At 37.8% G+C, this 24,336-nt stretch overlaps 1 protein-coding gene across 1 annotated transcript in view; it reads left to right on the forward strand.

The window, feature by feature from the left end:
* The window catches only part of FAM171B (family with sequence similarity 171 member B), a 71,251-nt gene that overhangs the window by 32,970 nt on the left and 13,945 nt on the right, over positions 1-24,336 (forward strand). Inside the window, exons 2-5 of the mRNA XM_003253828.4 lie at positions 12,745-12,978; positions 15,977-16,069; positions 19,578-19,736; positions 23,534-23,704. Of these exons, the coding sequence (XP_003253876.2) occupies positions 12,745-12,978; positions 15,977-16,069; positions 19,578-19,736; positions 23,534-23,704 (657 nt within the window). The remainder of the gene's footprint in view (positions 1-12,744; positions 12,979-15,976; positions 16,070-19,577; positions 19,737-23,533; positions 23,705-24,336) is intronic.

The raw sequence follows: 24,336 nt of genomic DNA on the forward strand, positions 1-24,336 counted from the left end.
AGTGACCAATGACCCATCTATGAGACAGTGTAGAACAGGGTTCTGCAAATTTTTTCTGTAGAGTGCCAGATAGAATTGTAGCAAACTTTGCCATTGTAGCAAGTGTAACCATAGGTAATGTATAAAGGAATTAGCATGACTGTGTTCCAGTAAAACTTTATTTACAAAATCAGGGTGGGTCAGAGTTGGCAGGCAGGCTATAATTTGCCCATATCTGATATGAGTATGATGAGTGGGGAAAAAAGACTGGAAAGGGAGGTGGTGGTCAGATCTCAGAGGATTGTGAATGCTAGCCTAAAAAGTTAGAAAACAATTGATATTATGTTTAATGAAACCATGATGGTTATGTTTCTACTAATGGTTTAAATACATAGACATTTAAATTTGGAATTAAATTTGGAACCAGATTTCTTCAGATATTTATATAGATATAGTTATATATATATATATTTATATAGATATGGTTACAGGTATACCTACCTCTAAACTAAGATTTCTTGGTAGCTGAATATTTTGTGTGAAAATGGTGGGTAGAGAGCAAACTAGGCCTCTGAACAGACCCCAAAGAAGGCTGATTTGGGAGATAAGCAGAAGCCTGGTATCTTTTGGGTTCCTACCACAACATCTCCACAGAAGTAGATCAAAAAGTCAGATCATGAAAAATAGGTGAGAATTCATGGGCAGGCTCTCAGATGATCTGGATTCAAAATGTTGACATTCTTCCTGTTAAAAAAAAATGATAGTGTAAACTGATAGCAAAGTAGATATCAGTGTCATTATTTTTTGATACTTATAGGAATTTTTATATATATTCTAAATTAATTTCTAGAAGATTGTGTTAGATACTATAGGAAGTTCTCTTGTCTGTTTCAGTATTGCTTTTCTACCTCCTTTATTGTAATATCAGAAATTCTGTATTTTTTTCACGTGTTGTTTCCCCTCAGAATTATACGTTAAGGAAAGTCTGTTTTCTATTGCTGTCTGTATCCCCAATCCCCATCTCATGCAGATCTGAGGAAAAGTAGGTAATCAGTAAACATTTGTTGCATGAATTCATGTAAATGAACATTTCTGTTGTTTCCACCCAACTATTTTATTCCACTATATTTTTTTGTTCTTCATTTTTCCTAGTTCTCAGGATACATAAACCTCAATAAAAATTTTGAATTTATCTCATTAAAATATTGTTTTAAAAATTTGACCTATAATCTGTTTATAAAATCTTTTTATTTTAGCAATGTATTCCTATAGGAGATAAAGTTGTAGCATATGAAATGAAATTATTATAGATACTTGCTTTTGAAACATAATGGAAACGAAGTAGGTGAGTTTTTGTACTGGATAAATCTGAAAATGAGGTGGCTTCTCCATGTGTATAGTTGTAGCCTACATAATGGTGACAACATAATAGGATGATGTCAGAGTCTCTTGAAAAGAAGTGGGATTGTGATATTTTCAGCCCACCTACATACAGATGTAAATGTCACCCAAATATATATATATAGTTAGCAGTATTTTTAAAGCCCTTTTGGACCTTTAGTTACCTATTTGTATTCCATAGGAAAACCATAATATAGTATTGGTTTTAATATTTTTTTCTAGAATATTCCTTTCTACCTATTTATTATTATTTGAATTTTAGTGATTCTCACTACTTAACGATGCTTGTAACCATCTGCTAAATAGTTAAATCTTCTCCAGCAACCTCAGGACCTAGCTCACTGATATGTATTTTATTTTTACTTGTTTCTCTCAACATTTAGATTATATGTTTTCTAAGGGTGCAGTTGAATCATTTAATATTGAACCATTTTAAAACGAATAGTGATATGTTGAAAAGATGATTATGTGGGCAAGACATAATGATTATAATTAAGTGACAGAGAAAATAAATATGCTCACTGAAAGCTAAAAAAATACACTGGAGAAGGGTAGGTAGACAAAAGTACCTCCGGCTGAAAATCATACATTTAATCATGGAATCTGCCCTGTCTAAATGCCAGAATTTTTTTTTTTGGAGGAGAGAACTGGTAGAGGGTTATTAGGGATATATATTGCTTCTGGCTGACTGTGCTGCTTGCTTGATCAAGCTGTTGACACCATGGAAATCAGAAGCATCCCGTTTAAGTCATAAGCAGCTAATTCTTTATAACTTTTACTTGAAATAGAAAAGAGTTTTTCATACCTCATTAATTACTTTGATCAGGTTTTCAGCTGAGGGTTTTTTTTTTTTTATTTTTAATGCTGCTTTTGCTGTGGCTTGTGCTGGGGTGAGAGACAAACCAAGTTTGAGGATGGGGAGAAGAGGCTCAGAGAGTCAGTGAATGAGAATTTCCTTCTGAGCATTGATTGTGAGAAAATAAGTTAGTAAATATGATGAAAAACAAATCCCTAATGCTTTTCAATAAGAGTTAATGTGGAACATGGGACTTGGAGTCAGAGGGACTTGCCTGTGAATCCTGGCTATAACCTTATTAGCTGTGCAGTTTTTCGTTTTTTGTTTTTCATTTTGTTTTGTTTTGTTTGTTTTTGAGACAGAGTCTCTCTCTCTAGCTAGGCTGGACTAGAGTGGCATGATCTCAGCTCACTGCAACCTCCGCCTCTGGGTTCAAGCAATTCTCCTGCCTCAGCCTCCTGAGTAGCTGGGACTACAGGCACGTGCCACCACACCTAGCTAATTTTTGTATTTTTAATAGAGACAGGGTTTCACCATGTTGGCCAGGATGGTCTCAATCTCTTGACCTCATGATCCACCTGCCTTGGCCTCCCAGAGTGCTGGGATTACAGGCGTGAGCCACTGCACCTGGCCAGCTGTGCAGTTTTAATCTCAATTTCCTTGCCTTAAAGTTGGGAAATGTCTTACAGGTGTGTGTTAGGATGAAATTGGACAATATGTGTAAAGTTTCCAGCACTGGGCTGGATATGTGTGTGTGTCACACAAGTAAACATGTATGTATGTATAAAACCTGTAATTTATTACGTCAGCTCTAACTGAGTGGGATTAAGGAGGAAACAACTGCAAGTCAGTTGTTTCCATTTTGAGCCAGAGAGGACCCTGTTGGTCAGGCCTGTATTATGCATTAAGTCTACTAAGTACTTTAAGATATAGATCTAGGCGATCTCATCAGAGAGGGGGATTGTGATTTGGATCATCAAGACTTGACCTTTGCAAATCTATTTTTTTCTAAATATGATATTTTCTCATCAGATTTATATTAACATTATTGCATGTGAAAAAATAAAATCATCCATTCTGGATTAGAAAACGTTTTAGAAAACATTTTATAAATCAAATCCAGCTTCAGAATGTCAGGAGGGTTTTAGTGTGTCTTATTTTGGCAACTGTACTTTTACAAGGATGAAACAGATGGAATATGCAGTTTTTTTTTCTTTTGCGAATTTAACTTAAGATCTTACCACACATTGGGATTTGTCTGTAAATCCAAAGGCTGTGAGAATCTCTGAAATTGATCTTTGAAACAAATGAATTAATAAAAATTCCCTATTGAATATGCTGTTGAAGGAGCCATTGTAGGTACATTTGGTTTGAACAAGATCTCTTATTGAACTGGAATAGAGATCCTAATTCCCTTATGAGTTAGTTATGTTCAGTTTGTCTCTCATGCGGTTTATCATGTTTTTGGTACTCAACATTATCCTTAATTCCTTCACATTCTATAACAGGTATCTATGTCTATAAAATAGTGGCCTAGTAAATAGTATCCTTTATTTAAAGTTGTACATATTTAATGTGCTTAAGGAGCAAGCAACAGAAACAAACTCTGGCTACAAGAAATGAAAGGGCTTTCTAGGAAAGATTATTATGTAGTTCACAGATCAGCTGGAAGGGCTGCACAACCCAGCTTCTGGAAGGAGAGGGACTAGGGAAGCACTAGAAAGCACAATGGTAAGGCCTCATAGACTTTCCAAGGTAATTCAGTTCCAGCAACCATTAGCATCTGTGTAACTGTATTCACATTTTGAGATCCTGATAGAATCTATCTGGCTTATATTAGTTGGGTGCTTTATGCTAGTGGCTCAGTAAATTTTGACTGAAGGATTAGGGGCTGGGTGGCTGGGGGAATTATTTCAAACTGAGCAGCAGCTACTTTTTCTCTACACTTATAGTTTTTTTATACTATCCAACTACTTATCCAAGAAAGCCCATCGTGTCATATATATCAGGGGTTGGAAACCCCTGAGACACGGACAGATACAGATACTGAGACCTATCAGGAACTGGGCCTCACAGTAGAAGGTGAGCGGCGGGTGAGTCAGTGAAGCTTCGTCTGTGTTTACAGCCATTCCCCATCACTCACATTATGGCCTGGGCTCTGCCTCTTGTCAGATTGGTGGCAGCACTAGTTTCTCATAGAAGTATGAACCCTATTTTGAACTGAGCATGTGAGGGATCTAGGTTGCATGCTCCTTATGAAAATCTAATTCCTGATGATCTGTCACTCTCTCCCATCACCCTGAGATGGGACCATCTAGGTGCAAGAAAACAAGCTCAGGGCTTCCACTGAGGGGAGTTGTATATTATTTCATTATGCAATAATAATAAAGTACACAATAAATGTAATGCATTTGAATCATCCTGAAACTATCCCCTAATGTGGTCCATGGAAAAATTGTCTTCTCTGAAACCAGAGTCTGGTGCCAAAAAGGTTGGAAGCCACTGATATATCTTACTATTATAACCTTTTTTTTTTTTAAACCCAAGTATTATATTTTCCATTTAAGTTTGAGGACATGGTTTGGCATGAGTATGTGTGTATATGGCCAGGGGGTGCTTTTTCTTTTTAATTGATGTTTTATAAGAATTTAAGTTCTCAATGATGATTGCAATCATATATTACTTGAGTTAATTTAGTAGTGTCACCCCAAGCCCCACTGTTCCATTGTTCCAAGATGGCTTTGGAGTCCTTCGTGGTGTTGGCAGTGGTGAATCCGTATGGGTCTGCAGCCACCTCAGTTCTTGCCTTCTCAGAAGAAAGAATTCAACTGATGGGTGTAAGGCAGAGAGACACCAAGGCAAGTTTTAGAGCAGGCATGAAAGTTTATTAAAAGGTTTTAGAGCAGGAACAAAAGTAAAGTGCATGTGGAAGAGGGTCAAGCAAGCAACTTGAGATTCAAATGCACAGTTTGATTTTGACTTGGGGTCTTATGTGTTGGCAGCTTCCAGGGTTGCTTTACTTCTCTGATTCTTCCTGCAGAGTGGGCTGTCTGCATGTGCAGTGGCCTGCTAGTACTTGGGAGTGGCTGCATGTGCAGTGTGTTTATTGAAGTTGTACACATGCTCACTTGAGGCATTTTCCCTTACCAGTCAAGTGTTCCTAGAGGAAGGTCATATTTCAGTTAAACTCTGCTATTTTACCTCTTAATGCACATGCCTGGGCCCACTCACCCAACTCCTGAGATCTCGTCAGGAAGCTGCTGATCACCAGTTTCAGATTTTCTATCTATTGAGAGACAGCCCTTCCCTGGTGCTGGTTGTGACCAGTTATTATCATAGAGAGACAGTTTAACAACTGCCTGACCATTCCCTGATGTTTGCCTGACATTCCTGGTGAGGGTGGGTCCTCTCCTGCCTTGCTCATGTCTGACTACTGACTGTAACTGTGGTTGTATTTGAAGGCTGACATGGCCTCTTACCATCTGTGAGACTTTGGTCAATTTTCATGACCTATCTGAATCTTCATTTTTTAAAACCAATAAAATGGATTTGATGTTACATATTTACAAAGGTGTATTGAGATTTTTGTGATCTATACATACAAGACTTGGGATATAACTGACCAATGGGTTCTTTTTGCCTACTTCCCAGATAGAGCCGATTTATCAAGGCAGGGGAATTGCAATGAAGGAAGAGTTTAGTTCACACAGAGCCAGCTGAATAGAAGATCAGTTTATTTATTACTCAAATCAGTCTCCCCCGAGAATTTGGAGGTTTTTCAAAGATCATTTTGTCACAGGATCCTTGGGGTGTCACTTTGCCAGCCAGAAACCTTTGTGGCTGGTGGCTCCTTTGCCCAAGTTTTGCTCGGGCCCACTGGGCTCATTCTTCCCACTTGGCCCAGGAGGCTGCATTCAGCTCACACTACTGGCCTGGATCCCATGCCTGCCAAGGGTGAGCCAGGCACAGAGCATTGAGAGGTGCATGAGCGAGTGAGTGTGGGTGAGTGAGGGGTGTGTGAATGAATGAACGGCCACTGCACACAGCCAGACATACCAACTGTGACAGGGCAGGCAGCTCCAGGCGCTGGCATGGGTGCTAGCTCCCTGCAAGGCTGTGGCTGGAACAGGTGTACCTCAAGTGGCTTCCACTACAGGCACCGGGGAACGCAGTGGCCCCTGGGAGCTTGGAGACTCCAGGAACCACAGAACCTCAAAGAGGGTATCTCAGCCTTGGCACAGCCTAGGTCTGGGCTCCCTGAAGGACTGCAGCTCTTCTCTTTCCTTCTTGTCACCTGTAATGTGGTGAGTGGAGAGGCATATTTCAGCCCTGTATGTGTTACAGCTCTTTCAGTCCCACCATTCAGTGGGGCCTGAGTTCTTATCCCATGTCCGGGAAAAATGAAGTACACAGACAACTGGAGGGTGAGCAAGATGAAGAGGTACATTATTTAGCAAAAGCACAGCTCTCAGGAGACTGTAGGATGGGTGTTATCAGTGTAGGTATAAATGATACCCTGAAGTGGGTAGCTCCTTTCCACAGGCAGGTCATCCCAATGAGTACAGCCCTCAGCAGAAAGGAGACCTAGAGTGGGTAGCTCCTATCCAGAGGCAGGTTGTCTCAATGTCTGTAGCCCTCAGCAGAGAGGAGACCCAGAGCATGTAGGTAGCTCTTACCCACAGGCAGGTCATCCCGATGAATACAGCTCTCAGTGGAGAGGAGATCTGGAGTGGGTAGCTTCTATCTGCAGGTAGGTCGTCTCAATGAGTGTGCAGCCCTCAATGGAGAGAGGATACCTAGAGTGGGTAGCTTCTATCCATAAGCAGATCATCCCAACATCTCTGTGGCCCTCAGGTGAGAGGCAATCTAGAGTGGGTAGCTCCTATCCGCAGGCAGGTCATCCTGTCCTCTGCCTGAGTCTGGCTGAGTCCAAGGTTTTTATGGGCTTCAGATGGGAGGAAGTACATGCTGATTGGTCCATGAGTGGGCCAGGAAGATGCACCGTAAGTTCTCATTCTGGTCTGTGGAACTGGCAGCCTGGCCCCCATGCTTCAGGCCATACCTGAGGGGTGTTGAGGGGTACCCGCAATCCTGTGTGGAGCCACCCTCAGCCTCTGCTGTTTCCCTCCTGTGGCCATCAGTGCCCAATGTCCAGAAGGGGCCTAGGTGGCAGGGGGCTGGCCTATCATTGCTGCCCTGAGTGTGTGCACATCGAGCTGGGTTGCAAAGGTGCCTGTTCTTGACCACAACTTTGCTTTGCCCCAGGGCAGCACCAGGAGCAGGGAGAGGCCAGACAGTGGAAGCAGGCACTTTCAAGCCTGTGAGGGAAGGGAGCTTCCTGGGCCTCTGAGAGCAGAGGGATGCTGGGGTCTGCAGCTGCAGCTGACAGGCTGCAGCTGTGCCCAGGGGTGTGGGCTCCTGCCCCACCAACTCGGTAGGGGCAGGGCTCCCTCTGGCCTTGTGGATTGTGCAGCCCTAGCTGTGCCTCCCCTGCTGCAGCTGGCATCCTCACAGTGGCTGCTCCACACGGGCTGTCACTGCCATCAGTTTGGGGGAAGCAAGGGGCAGGGTGGCAGTGGCTAGGCAGTGGGTGCTTTCTGCTGATTGGCTGGGTTGGAGATGAAATCATAGGGAGTCAAAGCTGTCCTCTTGAGCTGAGTTGCTTCTGGGTGCTGCCACTGGAGTGGTGGAGCCATCAATTCAGACATTAAAAAACCTGAAAAGACATCTCAAATGGCCAGTCCTTAGGTTCTACAATAGTGATGTTATTTGCAGGAGTAATTGGGGAAGTTGCATATCTTGTGACCTCCGGAAAAATGGCTGGCAATCTACGCCTTAGAATTCAGGCTCCTCACATCCTCCTAACCTGATGATCTCATTACTTTACAAAGGCAGTTACATTTTGAGGAAGGGCTATTATTATTTAAACTATAAACTAAATGTCTGTCAATGCTAGCCCAGCCTTAGCCCAGGAATAATTAAGGCAGCTTGAAGGCAACAGGCATGAGGAAGGGGGTTGGCTAGATCAGATCTCACTAACTGTTATAATTGTGTTATAATTTTCGTAAAGGCAATCTCAGGCACATATATTTATTCTTTACCTTCATCTTTTGATTTTAAATTGTTACATATTTATTTTATAACTAAATACTATTAATGGGCTGAATTTATGATACGGTGGAAAAATAGTTTGAGGAACAGCTTAAGATCCAAAGCTTATTTGGCCTTTTATTACTGAATGTTTTTCAATTTATCTCTTAAAAGTAATGATACTAATGACTACTCAAAGTAATTTGACCTCTCACAAGGTTTTGTATTATCATTAAAGATGCAAAGCAGATGTTTGGATAAACTTTACTTATCTCTATATCACCTTGGAATCTCTTCCTCATATTTACATTTGAATATATATGAGATTGTTGTTCAGGAAATTCAGTGTTTCAGACAGACTAATGGAACCTCATTTTTAAGGTATGATTTGATATAATCTTCTCTTTGCTTTTCTCAATCAGTTCTTCCCATCTCCACACTCTAAACTGAGATGATAATTGCTTTTAAGAGAGTAACGAGGCAGATGTAGGGCAATGGTTTACAAGCATAAGCTTTGATGAGAGGTGTCCTGAGTTTATGTCCTGTTTCCTCCATTTACTGAGGGTTAGCCATGGTTCATTTTCAATCCTCCACAACTCTCAGTTACCAATATGTATAAAATAAAGAAAACAACATTATCTCTTCAATGAGGTTTTTTTTGAAGAGTAAGTAGAATAACGCACTGAAAAACTAACACAATGCATGGCTCATTACCCCCCAGCACATTTTAGTTCTTATTATGGTTAAAATTTTTATGAGGAGGTATACTGAAATATGTTTGTGGCTGTGTGTGTGTGTGTGTGTGTGTGTGTGGAGAGAGAGAGAGAATAAGAATAGTGTTTGGATAACATTTAACGTTTTAGACTCTGGAAGGGATCAGAGCTTTTTTTTTTGTTTTTTTTTTTAGTTTGGTGGATTGAACCTTCCCTAGAACTGGGTGATTATTACAAAGGTTATATTTGTATTTGTATTTGAAATGTCTTTGTTATGATCCAGAAGCAATTTAAGGCCCAGTTTAACAAAGAACAGACAAGGTATAACAACATTTTGATAGCAATATTGAGGCTCAGTCAACATTGACTAGAATTTTTTATCTGATGTGCTGTTCTTGATACAAATTTTGGGTAAAAATAGGCTTATGCAAATGTATTGCAGCATAATCTTTATATTTCTTATCAGTGTACTCTAATGTTTGAAGTGCTCTCTAATCATGGAATACTAATTTTTATTACCAGTCACATTAAGTGATACACAAGCTCTGTACTGGACACATTATTTCATTTTATTATCTCAAAGTAGCTATTTTCCCGATTTTACATATTAGCAAATGGACTTTGAGACCTAACTTACCCAAGGTCACATGTCTAGGGAATGGCAGAGGTGGATGGTGACTGACTCCAGAACCCGTTTACAGGGGAAGAGAAAGCATCTTTTACAGAGATGTGATACATGCTTACAAGGGCACTTTCATGGTGATACAAGCTCTTTCTTAGGCAGACGTTATCAAGATCTGTACTTAAGGAGTAAGACCAGAGGTTTAAGTAAAAACAGGCTTTAGTTTTCATTTTCCTCAACATATGTTAGTTTCTTTTCTTTTTTTTTAGGAGACAGGTTCATGCTGTGTTGCCCAGGCTGGAGTGCAGTGGTGCGATCATGGCTCACTGCAGCCTTGACCTCCTGGGCTAACTCACCTTTCCTTCTCACCTTCCCAAGCAGCTGGCATGTGCCAGTACACCCAGCTAATTTCAAGTTTTTTGTAGAGATAGGGTCTATGTTGCCTAGGCTGATCTTGAACTCCTGGCCTCAAGCAATCCTCCTGCCTTAGCCTCCTAAAGTGCTGGGATTACAGACATGAGCCATCATGCTCAGCCTTGTTTTCTTATATACCTAATGGATAATACTTTTTGATATTTTAGAGAAGGATTTTTGATATTTTGTATATTTGGCACTGAAAAACATCTTCTGCTTTCCAGACAACAGAAAAAAATAAAAGAGCTAGCCATGCAGTAGTGGCATTTAATTCTAAGAACTTGGACTACATTTGGAATGTGTTAAATCTATGTAACTTGAAAGTGTTACAAGATTCCTACAGTGCTGCTGTGACAACCAGAAATCCCTGCAGCTGCCTCTGTCTGGGTGTTGCACAGCCCATCAGGCTGCGCTCGGCTTGCGCCTGCTCAGATCCCAGACCTGCTGTGGCTCCACGCTCAGCCTGTGGCTGGACTGGGCATGCTACAAGCGGCTTCTGTGTTGGGTGCTGGCATCTAGACTAGGGGAACATGGTGGCACCCAAAAATTTAGAGATGCCAGTGATCACAGAGCCCCAAGGGATGTTACAGCTCTTGCTTGGGGAGTCCTGAGGTCTGAGCCTCCAGAAATGTTGTAGCTTTCCACTCCCATAGCTTAGAGAGTGGGAGCATGTTACAGCTATTTTATTCCCACCATCCACAGCCCATTGGGCAGAAGTTAGGGTTACAGCTTGTTTGTTTCTGCTGCCCGCAGTTTGGTGAGTTCCAGGTTCTTATCCCATGCCCAAGAAGAATAAGGTACACAGACACTGGAGAATAAGTAGGGCAGAGAAGAATTCTATTGAGCAACAAAAGGAAAGTTCTCAGTGGAGAGGGGACACTGAAAGCAGGGTAGCCATCTGTGAGGCTGAGTCTGGAGTTTTTGTGGGCTTAGAATGGGGAAGTGCATGCAGAATAGTCTATGGGTCATCTTGGAAAAAGAAACATTCAGTTGGTTAAAAGGCATCATCCAAAAGAAACCAATCAAGAGACAGAGCGTAAGACAAAGTTAGAAGTTCTCACTCTGTTCGTGGACTCTGTCCAGAACTGGCAGTTCAGTTTTCAGGTTTCAGGATTTCTTTGGCTTGAAGGTTGGCACTGAAAGGGGACCTATTTTTGACTGTCTTGGAATTTGTCTGTCTCCTGTTGCTATTGATAGCACTAGAGTTAGTGAAACACAATAAAAATGTATTTTCCTTAAGAGAAAACCTCAGTCTTCCCATTATTCACTGCTGTCCTTTCTTCTTTTTTAATTGATAGGAAAAAATAGAGTAATATTGTGCCTTAATAACAAATACAGCCATGTGTAACTTAACAATGACAATACACTATGAGAAATGCATTGTTAGGTGATTTTATTGTTTTGTGAATATCATAATGTACTTATACAAACCTAGATGGTATAGCCTACTGCACACCTAGGTTATATGGTATAGCCTATTGCTCCTAAGCTACAAATCTGTACAGGATGTTACTGTGCTGGATACTGCAGGCAACTGTAACACAATTTTACGTGTCAGTGCATCTAAACTTATCTAAGCATAGAAAAGGCACAACAAAAAGACCATACAAAAGATTTTTTTAAAAAATAGTACACTTGTAAAGGGTACTTACCATGAATACAGCTTGCAGGACTGGAAGTTGCTATGGGTGTGTGAATGTGAAGCCCTAGGACATTACTGTATACTACTGTAGACTCTGCAAACACTCCACAGTGGTATACTTAGGCTCTGCAAACACTCCACAGTGGTATACTTAGGCTATATTAAATTTAGGAAAAAATATTTTTCTTTCTTCAATGAGTTAACCTTAGCTTACTATAAGTTCATAAACTTAAACTTTTTGATTCTTTTGTAATAACACTTAGCTTAAAAGAAACACATTGTACAGCTGTACACAATTTTTTTCTATCCTTATTTGATAAGCTTTTTTCTATTTAAAAAATGTTTTACTTTTTACTTTTTAAACTTTTTTTTTTTAAACTAAGACACAAATATAAACATTAGCCCAGGCCTACACAGGGCAGGATCGTCAATATTATTGTCTTCCACCTCCACATCTTGTCCTACTGGAAGGTCTTCAGGGGCAGCAGCATGCATGGAAGTGTCATCTCCTAAGATAACAATGCCTTTATTTTTTTTGGAATACCTCCTGAAGGACCTGCCTGAGTCTTTTTACAATTAACTTTTATTTTTGTATGTGGAAGGACTGCATTGTAAAATAATGATTAAAAAGTATAGTAAATTCATGAACCAGTAACGTAGTAATCTGTTATCAAGTTTTATATGCTGTACCTAAATATACATGCTATACTTTCATAAAACTGGCAGCACAGGTTTGTTTATACCAGTATCACTATTAGCACATGAGTAACACATTGCACTGCAACACTATGATGGCCATGATGTCACTAGGCAATGGGAATTTTTTAGCGCCATCATAATCTTCTGGAAGATTATATATATGGTCCATCATTGACTGAAATGTTGTTATGGAGCACTTAACTGTATTGAAATTTATTTCGTTTTACCAAGAATAATGAATTCTTCATTATTATATGTATTTGTGTGTAGTTCCTAAGTTTAACAACAGTTTTGTACTGTTATTTAGATATGTTGAATGACATTTGAAGACTATGATATATGCATTCTAGGATACAACATGCTGCAATTTGTACCTTTTTCTCTCCAGTGTCTGTATTTATGTTGAAAGTCCAGGTGAATGACATCATCAGTCGTCAGTACCTGAGCCAAGCAGTTGTAGAAGTGTTTGTAAACTACACGAAGACAAATTCCACAGTAACTAAAAGCAATGGAGCAGTGCTTATAAAAGTACCCTACAAATTAGGACTTAGTTTAACTATTATTGCTTACAAAGATGGCTACGTGTTGACCCCTCTGCCTTGGAAAACCAGAAGAATGCCAAGTAAGCACTTAAACAGTTTTTTTTGTTTGTTTTTGCTAAATGTAAATGAATTTTTTTCTCTGTTTAGGGGATATCTTGTTCTGGTAAGCTGAAAATGAGAATGCTTAAGTCAATATAAGGAGGTTAGAAGGGAGTGCTACTTTGAAGAAAACATTGTCTTAGTCTTTTCAGGCTGCTATAATGAAATACCCTAAGCCGGGTAGCTTGTAAACAAGAGAAATTTATTTCTTGCAGTTCTGGAGTCTGGGAAGTCTAAGATCAAGGTGCCAGCAGATTCTGTGTCTGGTGAGGGCATTTTTGTTTATAGATGATATCTTCTGTGTCCTCACATGGTAGAAAGGGCAAACAAGTTCTCTTGGGCCTGTTTTAGTTCTGAGAAGCTGCTTGCAAGCAAGGGTCTTATGTCCCAACAGGTAAACTATCTGAAACCTCCCTAACATATTATTATAGATTTATTTTTAAAAATTGGCAAAAATAATCTTTAAAGAATAAATGTGTAAAGATACATGGGAATCTTTTAAAAATACATCTCCTAGGGGCAATTTGCCATTACAGACAACTAAAATATTATATATCTACAAAATTAAGAGTGAGTGATATTATGCTATAAGTTGTATTATGGTACAAATTGGACATTTAGTATTTATAAAATATTATCTATGATAAGATGCCATTAGAAATCATTGAGAAAAGGTTTCATAGTCATTAAATGATAGATATATTTTGGTTAACTATTTGGAATAAATTAATTGGATCCATATGTGAAAAATATATTGCTTAGATCAAATGTGGAAAATAATTATATTAAATATAAGAATATAAACTATCTGACCTTTCAGTTAGGATGGTCTGTTTAAACTTAAAAGCAATAAAAGATGCCATAGGCTATATATGAACATATTATTTTAATAAACTCCTGTATGTCATAAACATAAAAAGCAACTGAGGTTGGAAAAATATTTGAAACAGTAAGGCATAAAGTCCTTAATATGTAAAGAATTCATACAAATCAATAAGAAAATGCCAAGACCCTAACTAAATAAGGTAAATGGACAAAATCATGGCCTATCAATTTTCAAAACAGGAAATACAAATGGTTAGTAAATATGACAACATGCTTTAATAATCTAACATCAGTACACCAAAGAAATACACACTTAGATTTTTTTACCTTAAAAATGTTGTTAAATGATTATCTTTAATATTGTCAAACAAGATAGGATCAGCATTCTCAAACATTCTTGGTAGAAATACAAACTGGCAAAATTACCTGGATAACAATTTTTGAAATGTATGTGTCAAAGTCTTCAAAATCTTCATAAACTTTGACCCAGTATTCCACTTTATGAATCTGCACAAATAAAAGTATGTTAAAATATTAAATACAGTGGACAGGCATTCATGCACCAGGAAGTTGATGCAATATTTTTGTAATAATAGTGAATGGAAGCATTATAAATCTATGGGATTAATGCAGTAAATAAGTGAATCCTGATACCTTAATAAATGAAATATGTGGGTTAAAAATGTTATGAAAAGTATCTTTTGAGAGAAATACTTATGTTTTTAAATGAAAAAGGCAGGGTAACAGTATTCTGTATACAATATCATAATTAACTATTTTGAAAAATCACAGGAATACCCAACAAAGAGCTATAATAAAATATTATTAATGATTGTTCCTGTGGTGGTATTGCAGTGATCATCACTTTCATCTTATTTTCTGTGTTCAAGTTTTTCACAGTGGGTATTACATCCCATTTATAATAGGAAACAATTTTCACGTGAAAAGAAATCTGACTGTGTTTGAGGTTCAGAAAGATTCTCCTCATGTTTAATAGAGGTGTGACTGAGAAAGTATCCAAGTATGGAATAATCACCTTGAGGTTCAAACTGTGACCCTCCCACCTCTCCAATTTAATGCATTAATCAGTCTAAATGTTAATGTATTCTGTAATTGAAATTACATTTTTATTTGGTAGTTCTCTTTTCCTATGAAAGAAGAAAAGTATATTTCATTTTAACTCCACCCATCATTGTATACTTTGTGTTTTACTTTTTTCCATATTTTCTTTAAATTCTTTGAAATATCTCAAATAAAAGTATTTCCATGCAACTGTGTTTTCTCTTAAAAGATCTGAGGATGCCATGCTATTTCTATTAATTTTAAATACACAGCATAGAGGAAAGATATCAAATGAGAACTCGTGCTTTGCGAACTCCTCAAAACTGATTTTTCTTTTGGAGAATTGAGAACTCCTCAAAACTGATTTTTCTTTTGAAGGATTGATAAGTTTGATTTGATCTTGCTTATAAAATGGTCTTTTGTCCCAGCTTCTTGCTCCAATCTTGAAATAATATCTTTCAGGTAATCTGCACTTAACTCATCCCAACAGGTAGTTCAGCTGCCTATGTTTGTAGGCAGGTTCACCTCCATCCTGCATTACTACTAAAGGTTGCCTTTGAATCATTTTGTGCATTAAATTGTTTCCTTCTCTGCCAACTTGGGATCCTTTTGGCAAACCACACCGTGTGCAGAAGAGCATTGTGTTCTTATGTGGGGTGGTAAAAATGAAAAGTGGATATAGTTTATATCTAGAGAAGCTTGAATCATGGAGCCAAGAAAAAAAATTTAAAAAAATCTGAATAAGTAACAATTAGAGAAAATATATCAGGGGGTTATTCAAGCATTTAACTTGATCATTTATATCTGGGGTTACAGAACATCATTCATCACCTTGGTATAGACTACTACTATCAAATAGAAAAGATTAGTAAAATAAATAGTGATAACCAATGTTTTCTTCTCACTTTGTGACTTTTCCTCCATCATATTTTACATCCATTCTTCCTTTGTTTTGAATTGCTCTTCCCATCAAATATTTGTTTCCCTGCCCACACACACTTTTTGAGACTTGCTGTTACAGAACTATATTTGTCCTAGTGTTTTTTCCCCCTCACATTAAGTAAAATATTCTAATTGTGCTATATTTCACAGTATATTCATCAGTTACACTTTCACTGTTCCCGCAAAGCCAAGCAAATATATGGCTATTCGAAGACACTGTTTTAATTACTGGAAAATTAGCTGGTAAGTACCATGCTTCTTACTAAGTAAACACTTAAAGTTATTGTCGTATAACTGTACTTCTTCACTAATAATCAGTGTGAATTATAACTTGAGAAAAATCTAAATTGATCAGTATGATTAGCACTGACTGTAAGTTGATCTGAACTGATACTTATTTTACTGTCAAATGAATGGTGTGGGTTTTTTGTGTAGCAGGAGTCGTTTTTTCCTTTACTATTGTAGCCCCTCAAATAGGCACACTGTAGAGAACTTCTGTTCTTCTTTCCAAATCACATTTCTTACTGGGGCTTCCATGGTGGGAGAAATTGAGGAAAGGGCAGGACACATATTGTTCAGGCCTTTGGGGCTGGCTAATTTACAGATTGCCTCCTTCCTGCCTCCAGCATTAAATTTGTCGCTTTTTGGCAGATGCCTAAGACTTGGTAGTTAAGTATCTGCTCTGTAGATGTGATTTGCCTCACTTGTGTATCCTAAGGAGAAGGGTGCAGAAATCATGTTTTGGGTACTGATTCCAACTGTGTCCTCCAATTCTGCTTTACCAACTATGAAGATGATCGTTTCATCCTAACTCCCCGCATGCCTTAGAAACCTCAGAATTCTATGACTCTTTTATTGCATATTCTAGGAAACCTCTATAAATGACAACAATTTGCTTGTTTGTTTTGTATTGGTAAATTAATGTTTAGGTCTAAAGTGTAACAGGAATGACTGATAAAGTGAGAAGGCCCTCAAGGTAGAGTCCAGTAAGAGCGTCATGGTAAAAAGAACTCTCTGTGAAAGTTCTTTTCATTTTTAGATGCTGTCTTATCTATTCCTAAAGTATTCAACCAGAAAATTTACTATTATTTGGGAAAAAAATAAACTAGGGCTTGATGAATCTTGAAGCAATTTACTGAGTGAGGCTGTAGAATCTCTTACTTATGAAATACCAAGACATTTGAAATACCAAGACAGTTGCCAGATTTTTTTTTTTTCTTTGAGATGGAGTTTTGCTCTTGTTGCCCAGGCTGGCGTACAATGGCACGATCTCAGCTCACTGCAACCTCTGCCTCCCAGGTTCAAGTGATTCTCTTGCCTCAGCCTCCCAAGTAGCTGGGATTACAGGCATGCACCACCACACCCAGCTAATTTTGTATTTTTAATAGAGATGGGGTTTCTCCATATTGGTCAGCATGGTCTTGAACTCCTGACCTCTGGTGATCCACTCGCCTCAGCCTCCCAAAGTGCTAGGATTATAGGCACCTGACCAGCACTTTTTTTTTTTTTTTTTTTTTTTTTTTGAGACAGTGTCTGGCTCTGTCACCCAGGCTGGAGTGCACTGCTACAACTTCTACCTCCTGGACTCAAGTGATCCTTCCACCTCAGCCTCCCAAGTAGCTGAGACCACAGGCATGTACCACCACGCCTGGCTAATTTTTTATTTTTTGTAGAGACGGCGTTTCACCATGTTGGCCAGGCTAGTCTCAAACTCCTGACCTCAAGTGATCCACCCATCTCAGCCTCCCAAAGTGCTGGGAGCTACCATACCTGGCCTTGCCAGAATTTTGAGCTAGTAATTTTTTGCTGTGTATGGCAGAATGGTGGATGTGGGGCCGTGTGTGAAAGAATGGAAAGTAAATAAGAATCACAAGTATACAGAGAGGCTCTGTTTAATGCTGTTGGGGCCTTAATGAAATTAGCTTCTTCACAGTCCCTCTTCAGTGTTTGTTTTGATGCATCTCTACCCCTTACTGGCATCTTCAAACCCAATTAAAAATCATAGTTTATGCTGGAATACATGAAATGGATCTGTGTGACCACGTCCCGTACCAAACCTTTGCCACTGTACCAAGCAATGGTAAGCACTCATTTGTCTGGAAAGTACTGGCCATGCCTTGGCAGGTTTCCATGCGAACACTGTGAGTCCTCTTGAATTCTCAGATCACTTCCTTTTACTGTCTCATTATCCTAAAAGGTGACCCATTTGTAAGGCCAGGCAGGAAAGTATGACTGTTTCATAATGATGTTAAATCTTTCTGTAAAAAATACATATCCTTACTGCTGAACTTCCATAACATGTTTCATTAGGTTTGTACAGTGGAAATTAAGCCTGTGTGTTTATGTATTTATGGCAAAAGGAGAAACTAGAAAATTTAGGAACGTACAAAACCTTACAGAAGCTCAGCTAGACATTTTGCTTAGTGTGCATGTATTCAGTTGTAAGAAATGTGGTCTTCAAAATAATTAAGCCACATATTTTAAAAGAGCAAGTCGTAGGTAGTGCCTGTGAGTGATCAGAAGGCTTTAGATTGTATCCTCAACAACCAAACAGCATATAGTTATGTTACTTTTCTTAACTGTTTTCCAGGTATTATTTTTCTAGCTTCACACACACACAAAAACTATAAACTGAGAAGTCTTACATTGTTTCATTTATCCTTTATTGTCATGTAGCTCTTTTAAAAACTGATGTCTTTTCTATGCTAATAATTTAACTGATTGCTTCTGTCTTCATCAGTGACCTTCCTATAAAGTTCAAAGCAAAAGCTGATGTTTCTGATAATTTTCAGGTGTAAGAGTTGATCTTTGAATTATTAAATTCAAAATCTGTTGATTACAGAAATATCAATATTGTCACTGAATTCTCACTTGATAAATAATGTTAGAAGATACTGAGATATTTATACTTAGGAAAAATTCAGTTACTGAGATATTTACAAATTGAGTACCTGGCATTTGAAGGACTTTTAATGCATGGTTAGTTAACTGATAAACTTACCCACTTAAGTATGTGACTGAATATCATCAGAGACACTTTTCTGTTGCAAGTTACTGAAAACCCAGTCCTAATCTAGCTTAAGCCCAAAAGCAGCATTTGTTTATTTCTCTTATAGATGTTAAGTGTAGGAATAGGACGAACTTTAGACATGGCTCGATCAGGACTTCAGTAGAAATAATTGAAAACTGGTTCTCAATTTCTCAACTCTCCACTCTTTAATGCTGCCTCGATTTTTAAACAAGCTTTAATTTTTGATTGCAAGATGGCTGTTACAACTCCTGGATGTGTACCTGCTCACATAAAATCCAGTCCAAGCAAAACACACATTACATCTCATTAACTGTGCTTGGGACAGGGCCCATCATTGAATAAATCACTGTGGCCAAGAGAATGAGATGCTTTCAATTGGTTTCAGCCCATTCTGGCATGCACCATCAACTCCACTACTGTTACAGAAATGAGACCCCAAGTGAAACACATGGGCTAAAAATGGTCAGTGTGGGGTTCCCTAGAGTGGAAAGAAAAGGGTGAGGAAATTCTGGGCAGCAGAATCAAGCAGTACAAAGGTGCCTTGTGTCATCTAAAGAAAGGAAAATTTCTTAGTTCTGCATTTAAAATAATTACATGAGAAGATGCTAATGATGTTTAGCAATAATTATAATTGCCTCTTTTAAAGTAAAACGTCCTGACCAATGCGGCTATGCTTAACATGCCTTTATCTCTTTGTTAATGAGGTTTCCTTTTTTCCAGATGCCAAATCTCAACCAAGTGTTCAGTTTTCAAAAGCCTTAATTAAACTTCCCGACAACCATCATATTAGCAACGTTACCGGCTATCTTACAGTTCTACAACAGTTTTTGAAAGTGGACAATTTTCTGCATACAACTGGAATTACTCTCAATAAACCAGGTATTATCTACTTTTTGCATAATAAGTTATAAGAAACATTAGTACACAAATCTTTCATCAAATATTTATTTATAATAGCTTATAATATATAAGCTATGGATAATACACATCATTTGAGACATAAATCTAGTTATTAAAATGTATATAATAAATTCCCTTTAATGAAATATATATTATTCAATGAAAGAAAAATTCAACATACATTATTTCAAATGCATGGAAATTTTTATTTCTTTTAAATATATTAAATTTTATTTGATCCAAAGCAGGTAAGGTATAGAAAATGGTTATGATTATTGTATAGCTTTGAAAATTTAATACATTTAAAAATTAAAATTCATTTTGTATTTTTTTCATAATATGACCTATTCATTTTTATCCAACTGATGAGAAGTGTCAATAATTGAGATAGAAAAAAGTTTATAGATTGGAGTAAGCTATTGTAAATATCTGCTATTCTCTGCGTAAAATATAAATATTGAAAATATATGTATTCCAGAGTCAACAGCACTCATATATTTCTATAAGGCTGTCATAATATAAAAGTTAGTGGAAAAATGGAATTTTACATTTAAAAATACATTCATAAATAAACCCTTTAAAAACATCATTTCCCTCTGTACATCCACACTTGTTCTACCATTTTTTTTTTTCTTTGGAGACAGGGTCTTGCCCTGTTTCCCAAGTTGGAGTGCAATGGCATGATTTTGGTTCACTGCAGCCTTAACCACCCAGGTTCGAGTGATCTTCCTACCTAAGCCTCCCAAGTAGCTGGGACTACAGGCATGTACCACCACACCCAGCTAATTTTTTTTATTTTTTGTAGGGGTGGGGTTTCGCCATGTTGCCTAGGCTGGTCTTTAACTCCTGTGCTCAACAATCCGCCTGCCTCAGCCTCCCAAGGTGCTGGGATTACAGGCATGAGCCGCCTCGCCAGGCCTGTTCTACCATTTTTACCACTCATTCTAACCTAACTGAAAATCCACTGTTTAAAAATCACCTCAAACAGTCTATAATTCTGATAGTTTCTTTTTTTTTTTCCAGATATTTTGTTCATTTCATTTGAGGAACACCCAGCAATGAGTGATAACATGAAATAAGTATTTTGGTTAGATAGAGTTTTGTTTTGTTTTGCCTGTTGGAGTTGATGCTATCAGTGCCCCAGCCAGATGACACTTATTCTTCTGTTACAAACCTGCTTTTCCTGCTGCACACATCTGTGACTGCCTGAGGGCATTCCTTGGTTCCAAGAAGCAGACTTGGCCGTCACATGGGGCAAGCTGTCAACCAATGACAGACAAGAGTTGGTGTGGTTAGGACAACTCTGAGCCAGTGTGTGTCCCCAGTGGAACTGAGCTGGAGTTACCACAGTGATAACCTGCTTGTTAACACATCCTATATTGGCTCCCTTCCTTCCTGCTGAATTACGCTGTTAGTGATAGGTGCTTCCTGGGATTACCTACCAAATAAACTATTTGCACTCAAATTACTATCTCAGGGTCTGCTGCTTGAGGAAGCCAAACTAAGACATCTGCCAAGATTTTCCAGATGTAACCTACAGGATGCTGTAAATAAAAGCATTTACTAGAATAGTATCTGTACACAGTATCACAAATGAAGCTCATGGCGCTGGAGGATGTTCATGGACAAGACTCACTAGATTCAGTGGGAAAGGGTCAGAATGAACTCTGTTCCCCAACACTCTATTACCTGCTTTTGAGAGTATTCATTAAAAGTTTTGATTATCCTGAGAATGCTGCTATCATTTAAAAAGTTCTAGAGCAGTGCTGCCAAATGGAAATATTCTTCTCTGTCCAACATGTGGCTGTTGTGCTCTTGAAACATGACCAGTGCACTGAGAAACTTAATTTAAATAGCCACATGCAGCTAGTGGTCACTCTATTAGATTACACAGTTCTAGAGTTCTGTGAGGATAAAAATGTCCTTTCATAAAAGTTCTGTTCTCCTTCTCATTGTTTTTTTCAGTCTTTCTCCCTTGCACCATTCTTTTCTCCTCTGACTTGACTTTATCTTAAATGCTGGTGTATCAGTTCCAACAGTTTGTAAAGCCACTGACTGCACGGAGCTGAGGGGTGAGGTTGAAGCAGGCACTTCAGAAAGCCAGCCAACTGGTTTTACTGAGTAGTTTGATGTAGTTACTTAACAATTTATATAACATTTGATTTGTGCTTGCAGTGGATGACTTACCAGCAATACCAGCCTATAAAATATGTATGGCACTGCTTTGCTCATTTAATATTAGTCTTTCAGGTAATTTAGTACAGTTAATTCTTATATTTAATTGAAAATTTTCAGTAAGCCACTACTTGCCCTGTTTGATGGCTGAAGCCATTCCAGATGATAAGTAGTCATGATAATGAGGACTCTTTCTGTGGCTGCCAAGGCCCTCCACTCTTGCTTGTCTCCCCTGCTGCCCTCTAGCCCTGTGGCCACCTTTCTTTCCTGCACCTGCCAAGATCACTTCTAATTTGGAGGCTTTGGACTTGTTTATTCTGCCTGGAAAGTTCTTGAAGGTTCTTCCCATTTGGCTGCAGCTCAGATGTGCCCTCCTCAGAGAGCAGGCCTTTCTTGACCACCTAATTATGTTCCTTTTCTAGATTATCATGCACTTACATTTGGGTGGGGGGAAAAAAAGGATATTTGATAGGAATTATTATGAAAAAAGTATTGCAGACAATATCAGAAATTATATATTTACTGTGTCTTTGGGGCCCATATGAGTGCATGGTGCTAGTAGGGACTTTGTAAATATTTGTTAAATGAATGAACAAAATTCTAGTTTTGAAGCCAAAGATTCAAAAGTGTAGACCAAAAGCAAATAGATAAAAAGTATACTTTCTCCATCTATTTGTAGAAATACTGTAATTTTAACATCTATAATATTTTTATTCCTCATAAATATTCTGGTATATATTATAACTTTGTTTGGCATTGCTAATATTTCAAAAGTAAAAGAAAGGCACTTTCTGCTCCCTCTCTCCACCCAGAGTAACAGACATCTATAGATAGTTCCTGATATTTAAGAAAGCGTATTGTAAATTGTATAATTAAATCTTTAAAACCTTAGGCAAAACAATATAACCAATTCTGTTATCTCCCTTTCTCCTACTTTTCAAGCTTTGAAGTCCAGTATTATATTTAAAATCTAAGTTTATATTCTTTCAATTGTATGAATAATCAAGTATATTATTAAGACAATTTTTATCAAGTAATATTACAGAGATTTTGTTTCACGTTTAATTGACAAACCTATCCATTAAAAATTGTACTTTTAATCTGAATGCTTTTTATGTAAGAAGTACAACTTTTAATCTGAATGCTTTTTATGTAAGAAGTGCAGCTGGATCTGTGGGTTCTAGCACTCCTTGAAACAGATGGTCTTGGAAAAGAGAGGGCGAGATATTTCAAATCCACATCTGCATTGATGGTGTATGATAGAGCCTTTACTGAGTATGGTACTATAATGAGATGGGGTTTTTTTGGTTGTTGCTTTTTAGATTTATAAAAATATTGAATTGGATTCTAGTGCCCTTACATCAGATGACTTAGATAACTTAGGCTCATATTGATTTGTCAGTGTTACATTGCATAGCCTATATTTAGACAATATTTTAAAATTACATTTAAAAAATCCTTAATGTGTATTCAGTATCTATTTGATGTTAAAATAAATAGTTCCTCTATTTCACCAAGGGTTATCTATTTTAGACCTATAATAATTAGGTAACTACCACCTCTGTTTACATATGATTTTAATAAACCGTCTTCTTTTATAGGTTTTGAAAACATTGAATTGTCTCCTCTTGCTGCAATATGTGTGAAAATATATTCTGGAGGAAAAGAACTAAAGGTCAATGGCCCTATTCAAATTTCTCTTCCTCTTCTACGTCTGAATGATATAAGTGCAGGGGATCGCATACCTGCTTGGACATTTGATATGAACACAGGTATGTGAGCTAGGTTAAAATATTCTGAATATTTTACATATTTGTCAATTGACTAGCTGGATGTTTTATCTTAGAACTTGATACAGCTCTAGTTTTTTAGTAACATCACAAATGTATTTGTTAGTGACCAAAATTGACTTCACTTTGATTAATATAATACAACCATTGGGGAAATGATGGGAATACACATGTCAAAAAATAGCATTATTTATTCATTCCCTTACCTTTTCGTAGCACCACCATTTTGAAGTAGAAATATTTTTTTAAAGTTATCTCTCTTCTTAGAAGTTTGTTTTTGTTTTGATAAGCTCGTAATACCTATCTAAAAGCGTGGTTTAAGGCAATTGGGAAATGTATGCTAGTTTCATGAAAATAAATAACATTATGTTATTAAGAGATAGAAAAATTGTTTTTCCAAAGAAACCCCTTAGGTACTAGTTTTGTTTTCTGGGTTTCACCTCCTAAATAGCAGCTGGAAATATATGTATATTTTCATCCTCAGCTTCCCTTTGTTTTTGTTCATGGGTTCCCATGTAAATAAGGTAAGAGTGTAAGTTACCAAAAAAAGAAAGAAAAAGGAAAATGATCAGCCCACAACTGAAAAGTTTAGAGGTAGGACTTCCTTGGGTGAG

This window comes from Nomascus leucogenys, chromosome 22a, assembly GCF_006542625.1.
Source record: "Nomascus leucogenys isolate Asia chromosome 22a, Asia_NLE_v1, whole genome shotgun sequence".
In the NCBI taxonomy this organism is placed as follows: Eukaryota; Metazoa; Chordata; class Mammalia; order Primates; family Hylobatidae; genus Nomascus; species Nomascus leucogenys.